An 8,693-nucleotide genomic window follows, 5' to 3' on the forward strand; every position below is an offset into this window, starting at 1 on the left:
GTCTCAAATAGCCCAGTTGAAATAGGGGTTAAAGGGATGGTATAGTATTGGTGGAGATGGCAACTGAGCTTTTAACTTTTTCCGAGATATCAAAAAGCCACTTATGAAATAGTACAGACCACACCATTCATTCTAAGAAGATTTCAAAGTTTATTTGATGAAAATCGGCTTTGGAATGGCTGAAACTTCCAAAAACAAAGTAAAACAAAGCGATCGTAATAAACGGTTGGTCTCACCTTTCATTAGGATCACTCCGTTTTTGGATATCTCAGCCATTTCAAAACCAATTTTCATCAAATAAACGTTGACTTCCTCTTGGAATTACATTTTCTTTCATGTCTTATAAAAGGTTTCACATTATCTCACCAAAAAATGTTAGAAACCTGAAGTTACGTATCAACCAAAGCTATACGATCCCTTTAAGCTTGACCAATGAAAGCACAGAATTATTTTTCAATAAACGAAAAGCTGGAATTAGTCACACACCATTACAAGGGAAATTTTGCAGAAAAGCTCAATGTGCACAAAACCAAGGTCATTGCTTGTGGCTCATTGCACTTAAGGATATTATTGAGTGTGGCACATTTTTAGGAAAGGAAAGGCAAGAAATTAGCGTTTTTCCTGGCCATGATTTTCCGACTTTAAACGGAATGGAAATTATGTGTCCGAAGATTTGGATTTAGTGCCGCAGATAGACTTCGCCCTACCAAAGAGGGAGTGATCTTATTGGTCAGTGCATGGCATGGATCCTGGTTACTGATTGGTCCTGCATAGACTGCTGGCGCTATAAAGCTTGAATGAACATCGCGGAGGTTGCTGTTGGGCAGACCTTCTACTGTTAAGAGGTGAAAAGTGTGTTACCTCCCTCAGCACGATTGCGTCGGAAGGAAAACTTTGAAGGCGGTTTTCTCGAAACGCTGTTTTGCTAGACCACTCGACATGCTCTCATAAAATCAACAATATCAACCATATAATTTTTTGAGTCACGTTGTTTGTGAAATAAAAGCGGAAGAGTAAGGGAATAATGTCATCTAATTTTCAGAAAATTGACCTCGACTTTCGGATCCTTTTTGTTGTAGCGGGTCACTTTGTATATAATAATGTATGTATGTATAGCTATCTCAAGTACAATATTTAAAGTTCTCAGAAAGTCTTTTACCAACGATATTTTTGGCTTGCCTCAGACCTTAGTCAAATGGTGCACTCGAGACTCGATCTTCTTTTATTACGTAGAAAATTCCTAAATGTATTTTTTTTCATATGTTGGTACAGTGCAGTATTATATATATATAAACACACACACACACACACACACATATATATATATATATATATATATACATATATATATATATATATATATATATATATATATATATATATATATACACTCGACCAAAAAAGTAAGTTCCACCTAGCATTTTTGGATATACATGTATCTCAAAAAGTATTTTACCGATTTCCATAATTCAAACGGGAATGGATAGGGCATTTTGTTACTCATAACATGAATGGCATATCATTTGCCACCAGATATCATTATTGGTGTGAAAAAATGCATTTTATGTCAAAATGCGTGAAAAAAGTTGCACTTAAGGTTATATGAAGCATATTGTGTACATTTCCTATGCAAGTTAGCAAATGACCTTTTTAAATTGTTATGTAATTCTCAGGAATTTCCTCAGGTACAATGTGCTTCCCTATTAAACAGATGTTATGCATACTTTATTAAACAATAGGCCTTTTCAATATGAAAATGTTGGTCGAAGCCATGTGCTTTTTAATTCCAATTTGGGTTGATCACATTAATGTGCTTATGGCTATTTTGCTTCATGCCGCTTCTGCAAATTTTTGAAAAAGGTAGAGCTACAGCTTTCCTTGAAGCTGGGGTTCCGGTTAAGGAGGTGGCCAGGAGACTAGGGGTTTCGTCCAACAAGGAAACTTAGAGCAAAGTTTCAGGAAACTGGAGAGGTCAAAGATCTGCCAAGAAGTGGCCGACCAAGGATGACATCTGTCAGACAATTTCAGCGCATCTTGCAGAGAGCATGGGCCAACATTGAGCAGCGCCAAGATAGACAAACTTTAGTTAACAGTATGAGGAAGAGATGCCGGCTGGTCATTGAAGTGGATGGTGGATATATCAATTACTGTATTAAATACGTCACTGTATGCTCATGAAAAGAAAGAGACAGAGAAATAAGCAATAAACCATGCTTAAAAGTTCAGAATCATGAGTGATTGTTTGTTTATTTGTGTAAAAGTCAATGCAAATCACTAAAGTGCAACTTTTTTTTTCCATTCATTTTGACATAAAATGCATTATTCACACCAATAATGAAATCTGGTGGCAATGATATGCCATTCATGTTATGAGTAATGAAATTCCCTATCCATTCCCGTTGGAATTATGAAATTCGGTAAAATGCTTTTTGAGATTTATCCAAAAATGCTAGGGGGGACTTACTTTTTTGGTTGAGTGTATTTACCTATCATCTCTCTCTCTCTCTCTCTCTCTCTCTCTCTCTCTCTGTCACTCTCAGTTACACATGTATATATATATATATATATATATATATATATATATATATATATGTATATTTACACACGTAGATATAGATAAATTGTATATACTAATAGATGTAAATACTACATTGTACATGACGATGCATATTACTATGTACATTGTTTCTGTGGCAGCCGAAAAAAATAACCAAAAAGAAAAAAAAAATGTGATGCTTCTGAGAGAGGTAGGAAATCAATTTCCTACCTATTTCCTTCCTATGGCATTGAATACATACTTACAGTGCACGCACGCACACACACACCACCACCACCCATTCACACACCACCACCCATGACGCCAGCAAAATCATTTGAACTCTTGACTGAAGCGAGAATACGTTTTTGAAAAGCAAAGTATGTAAGCACAAAGTCGAAACTGTATTTGTTTTTCTCATAAATGAAACTATTTCAGTGAGATGATGAAACAAAATACAAATAAATCGCGTAAATGAATTTGTTGCAGTAAGCCTCAATAATTATGGACATTATGATCATGAAACACTCTGTTAGTGTTAAAATATAGATATATGCTAGATCATTTTCAATATACTACATGTTCCCATTCGCACTGAGATATTATTTTATTATGGGTGTACGAAAATGGAAAATACCAATACCTCTTATTCCCGAATAGTTCCCAGATCGGTTGTCTCTTCTTGTCAGTCCTCAACTCTTTTTTTTTTTTTTGTACACTGTTTTTACTACTGTTACCTTCAGCTGGATGCTTTCCAGTCTAATAGAAGGAAAACAAGGTCTCACAAACAAGAAGAGATTCTTTAACAAAATGATTTCATGTAACTGACAAAGAAATACCCATGTGTAATTTATATAAATCAGGGAGTTGGAATGTCGCCAAAGTGAAAGCATGAATATCATAGCTGTACAACAATACGCTTTACAGGTAACAAGATAACAACGAGCTTCTCTACTGCCAATTATTATTACACGACAATAACGTTTGACAAATCAATGGTTACATGCAAACCCACACAATCAACCCTAATGCATGGTATTAACTGTACGGTAAAAACTTGGAAAATATATACTTGGGTCATACATCTTATTGAATGACATGATTATGTAACACACCGCAGTGAGAAGTGACAAGCAAAAGGTGTCAAGATAAAACTGATAACAGTTTCTCGTATCTGAAGGCCCTCTTATTATAAAAGTAGGAATTACTCACTTCGATCTATACAATGCTGGCAATAAGGTTTCCGCTTTGCCTTCGCTGTAGATTCCATCAGATTGAAGTTACGTGAACTTTGATCGGACATGTCATAAGTAAAAATAATACTGACCTGAATATTAATCGCTCTAGGCGATTTCACTCATGATGATGATTAAAGGTCTCCGCACACCGAGCACGGTAATGGCAACAGTCTGTTGTTGTTGTTGTTTTTTGTTTTTGTTTTTGTTTTTGTTTTTTTTTTGGGGGGGGGGGGTTCAATGGCGCGCCAAAAGGAATCATATCTGGTTCGGCTAAAAAATCAATAATTTTGGCACAATCACCCAGAATTTTACTCTTACGTCAAAATCAAGAGCAACAAAATCACCAGATGAAGATACATTCTGTAACAAATTTATTAGTGGGGAAGTGATATTGTAACAAAACCAGACATATTTCCCTTTGGCGCACCATAGCAAAAAAAACAAAACAAAAAAAAAAAAAAAAAAAACCGGGACCATTGCCGTTACCGTGCGCGGTGTGCGCGGAGGTCACCCCTTCTCCATTGCAAGGAACCTTCATGCGGACTCGACATGCACTTCAACGTCCAGAAATGATAGCATTCCTTCTTTTTCTTTTTCTTTTTTGAGGCAGTCTGTTGGTATTTGAGCTCTTCGGAATCTCCTCGACCAGAATTGTTTCAACTATCGACACACAGCAGACACTGATCACATGAGGACCACTTGATGTCGGAGCTTCCATCAATCACGAATGCAGACTGTCATAGCTGTTATGTTACCACGGGTAAACCCCCAGATGGTTGAATTACCACGGGTAAACGACCAGCTGGGTTGAAGTACAAATCAATCATTCGTACCCTTGTGTGATTGAAAAATATTTTGTGTTTCACTTCCACCCTGGTTGATAGTTCCCTTGCTAAGTTTTCTTCTATACCATGACTTTCCGTAGAAATATGATTAAGTGGTGAAATCGTGCTGTCAGAGGCGTGTTAGTGCCTGTCTACGTTCAACACAGGGGCTGAGGTCCCGACTGTCCTTATAAGTTTTGCTACCGTCTGTTCTGCAGTCTTCGGCTTATTTTGACATTGGTTGAAAAAGGCACAGTTGGACCACCACACACCTGTTTCACTCCCATTACCTACAGCAACTTGGTCGACAGCGCCTATCTCCCCCCCCCCCTTCTCCCGACACACGGCATTCTTTTGAGGCTTAAACGTTAACAGCCTTCAGACATGGAGAAACGGCGCGGAGGAGGCTTCTGGTCCTGCCCCGTACCCCATGACACCCAATACAATGTATCACTTTAAACAGTGGACTCCCGTTATAACGCAGTCCTCGCGACTGGCAGTTTTCTTTCGTTATATCGATATTTCGTTCTAAATAACCGGACGAATAAACAATAGAAATACACAGTGTGGGTAACGTTGCGGCCTGAACTTTTATTCCGTTGTAACCGGAATTTCGTTATAACCGTATTCTTTATACCCTGGTCATAACGGGAGTGTACAGTGTACCACTAGATGCTGCCGGTTTAATGCCAGCTTGCATCTCTGGAAGCTTCGATCTTTACACCACCTTGCTGGTGCGGCGTTAGTGATCAAAATGCACAGCATATCGTTCAGGAATCAAAATCCCGGTCTTGATCCACCTGTGGATCTATAAACCTTGCCTATCGCGATACGATGGCTTGAAAAGAAATTCCCTTAACATGCAGCAAAAGTCATACATCATACATTGTAGCTGTTGTGTCACACGAAAGAATGAGAGGAATATGTGATGTACAGAAAAGCTATCCCTACCTGGACTCATAACCCCCCTCCCCCCACCATACCACCAACACCTGTGATACGATATCCGATATAAACACGATGCACATAAAATATAGGATCTGTAAACAATGTGTTGATATTGTACTGCGTGTCGTGCGGGTGTGTTTTTTGAAGTGCCTCGTTGCAAATATCGTAGAGATTGGACAAATAACGTACAGCAAGAACTATTTTCAGCAGTACCTCTCTTTTAATAACGAACAATAAACGCGATGGCTTCCGTACAATAAAAGTCTCATTAAAGCGATGTCTTCAAAATAACAAATAAGCACACATTGTCTCTGCTTTTGTTTCAATAAAATATAAATGACTCTACACCTGTAATGAAATGAGACTATAACTTTGTTTGTTTTTAATCTCTCTCTTTGGAAAATAGACAGAGATGTCCGATGTCGTATCGAAAAAAAAGAAATAGATAGTTTCTTGTATTCTTTTATCTTTGCGAATGATATAAAAAATACACGGGAGTACCAGAATCCAAGAGAACTCCATTCGCTTTGATAATCTCTCACACAGTCGTTTCAATGAATAGCTCACTACTCCGGTCAAACGTTCTCATCTTGCATGATTCGTCCTTGTGGTTATGAAGAAACATTAAAGGATCCGTCTCGTTCTTATCTGGGATGAGTTGGTACTGTCCATTCCCTGCCTTCTTCGACGATATGACATAGCAAGTCTCCTCAGTTAGCTTACCCTTCGACTTGTGAGGGCGCATGAAACCGAGCTGCTTTCGCGCCATCCAGAAGGTCCGGCTCCAGAATAGGATAAGAAACACCATGATGATAAGGAACCACGTGAGAATTAGAATCATTATGCTGTGTGGATTGGCGAAATGATTGCAGATCAAGTCAGCGGAATAATAGTTGATGGCTTCTTTGATATACATCCCTTCTGCAATGGGCGGTTTGACACACACCACATTCGCGCGGAGCGCGTCCCTCCAGTCAACCGGTGCGCTGTAATCCGCAGAGACGTCCGAAGGAATGTCACTAAACATGGCATAGTCACCGCCATCGGCACCAGCACTTGAACTGTAGTCATATTCTACCGCTAGCCATTTGACATTGCAATCGCAGTGGACGGGGTTGTCCTCGGCGTTAAGCGTTGTAAGCGCAGGTAGCCCGCTGAAGACTTCCTCGCGGATGGTCAAAATCCCGTTTCCCTGAAGTAAGATCGTCTCCAAGGCGACATCTCCATCAAAGGCATCGTATGGAATGGATGTTATGGCATTTGAAGACAGGTCGATCTCTCGGAGTTTGGTTAGGTTTCGGACGTTGGGAATCTCCCCAAGCATGCTATTTTGTAGGTTCAAAAACTCTATACTGACCAGATTGGTGAAGCCAATGCTACTGACAACCTCAAGAGCATTGTAAGAAATGTGTAGGTTTACGAGGGATCGCATTTTCACGCCAAGGAAGTTTACATCTCTAAGGTTGTTATGAGACATGTCCAGGTACGACATATCTTCGCTCCAATTGAATAGGTCATCTGGTAACTCCTGGAGTTGATTCCGATTCAAGTTCAAAAACTGTAAAGAGGGATTTCCCCGGAATTGCTGGCCGTGCAACGTCGTCAGATTATTTCCACTCATATCTAACTCGACAAGATAGCTCATGTTGTGAAACAAAGTCACAGGTAATGTCACGATCTCATTTTCGCTAAGATTTAGCGACGTTACTAATGGGAAATGAATGAAGGCATTGTCGGCGATTATTTTGATAATGTTACCAGCCAGATTCAGGTGAGTTAAGGCTGGGGCACCATGGGAATGGAACCAGTCACTACAGTTTACCGGGAGCCCGTACATTAACTCGGGTCCAGGAACGAGCTCCACCGTCTTTGGAGTGGGAATATCATCCCCGCGAAGTTCTGACTGTAAATCTAGATCAGCTCCTAATCTATTGTGAGACAAATCGAGTTGTTGTAACAATGATAGTCTGTCGAAGAGTCCACTAGATATATTGCTGATAAGGTTACTGCCTAGGTAGAGCTTTTTAAGCTGACCCAGAGAATTGAAGGCACCCTCTTGTATGATACTGATTTCGTTGCGACTTAAGTGAAGTTGTTCGATCATGCAGTTCTTTTGGGAAAAGTCAGCGTTTGTGATGTAGGAAATGTGATTGGAGCTAAGGTAGAGGTGTTTTAAGAAACGCATGGTACGAATGGTCTCCGGAATGCTCTGCAGATGGTTAAAACTCATGTCCAGTTTGATGATCCTTTCTTGGTGGGATAAAACATCATCATGCACCGCGATCAAAGAGTTGTTCGCCAAAGAAAGTTGTCGCAGCCTCGTGAGGGACGTGATATTGAAGCATTTCAGGGTGAGATTATCTTCTAAGTTGTTTCCCCTGAAGAGCAGAATTCGCGTGCTGACTGGCAGGCTTGATGGAAGCCTGGAGAGGCCATTGTCCGAGCAATCCACACGCTGCGTCACAATGTCACAATCGCAGCTTTCCGGACACGGAAAGATTTTCGAGATCCGCGCCACGGCTGTCTGCAAGAAAGGAGCCAGAATTGCTAAAGCTAGAGACACCCATCCAACACACCGGGCCACACTAAGCTTCATTGTGGCAAAAGCACTAGCCTCATCTACCGATGGGCTTGCTGGATATCGTATCATACGAGGACACCCCCGTCTCTACCGCTTCGTGCTACATATCTAGCTTGTCGCAGCGACGCTGTGGACGGAAAGCCGCTCTTCACTCAAACTTCATGAAAGGCAGTCCATGAAATGCCTCGTGAACAGGAACTATGTTAAAACTCCTGTGTATATGTCACTCCTGGCGAAAGTTGATGGAGAGCTGGACAACAAGTCACATGTCGCCGAAATGCGCGTTGACATCCAACTTGTCGTCACCCGATATTGTAGGCAGGCGTTCGATGCTTGTATGTCGCTCTGCCGATGGTTACGTAAGAGAGCTTTGATGTCTGTAGAAGTAGAATAATAGAGAAGAGAAAGAAAAGGAAACGTAGCATTATTAGGAAATCCACCCAACAGTATATTAGTCTTGCTATATGTTTCGGGAAAGTAGAACAACTTGGCAAAATAATTATGTCAAACACCACATACACAGACGCACACACTCAAACCATTATGATATAATGTCACCATCTGTA

General features: G+C 40.3%; 1 protein-coding gene across 1 annotated transcript; it reads right to left on the reverse strand.

Moving 5' to 3' along the window:
* Positions 1–5,983: 5,983 nt before the first annotated feature.
* Positions 5,984–8,353, reverse strand: LOC140230838 (uncharacterized). Its single transcript, XM_072310981.1, has one exon. The coding sequence runs from the start codon at positions 8,194–8,196 to the stop codon at positions 6,085–6,087; it is 2,112 nt and encodes a 703-aa protein (XP_072167082.1). The 5' UTR covers positions 8,197–8,353; the 3' UTR covers positions 5,984–6,084.
* Positions 8,354–8,693: the final 340 nt, after the last annotated feature.

This window comes from Diadema setosum, chromosome 7, assembly GCF_964275005.1.
Source record: "Diadema setosum chromosome 7, eeDiaSeto1, whole genome shotgun sequence".
Classification (NCBI taxonomy): Eukaryota; Metazoa; Echinodermata; class Echinoidea; order Diadematoida; family Diadematidae; genus Diadema; species Diadema setosum.

Coding starts and splice junctions, on each gene's coding strand:
- LOC140230838 (XM_072310981.1), bottom strand. CDS start 8,196: ATGATACGATATCCAGCAAGCCCATCGGTAGATGAGGCTAGTGCTTTT.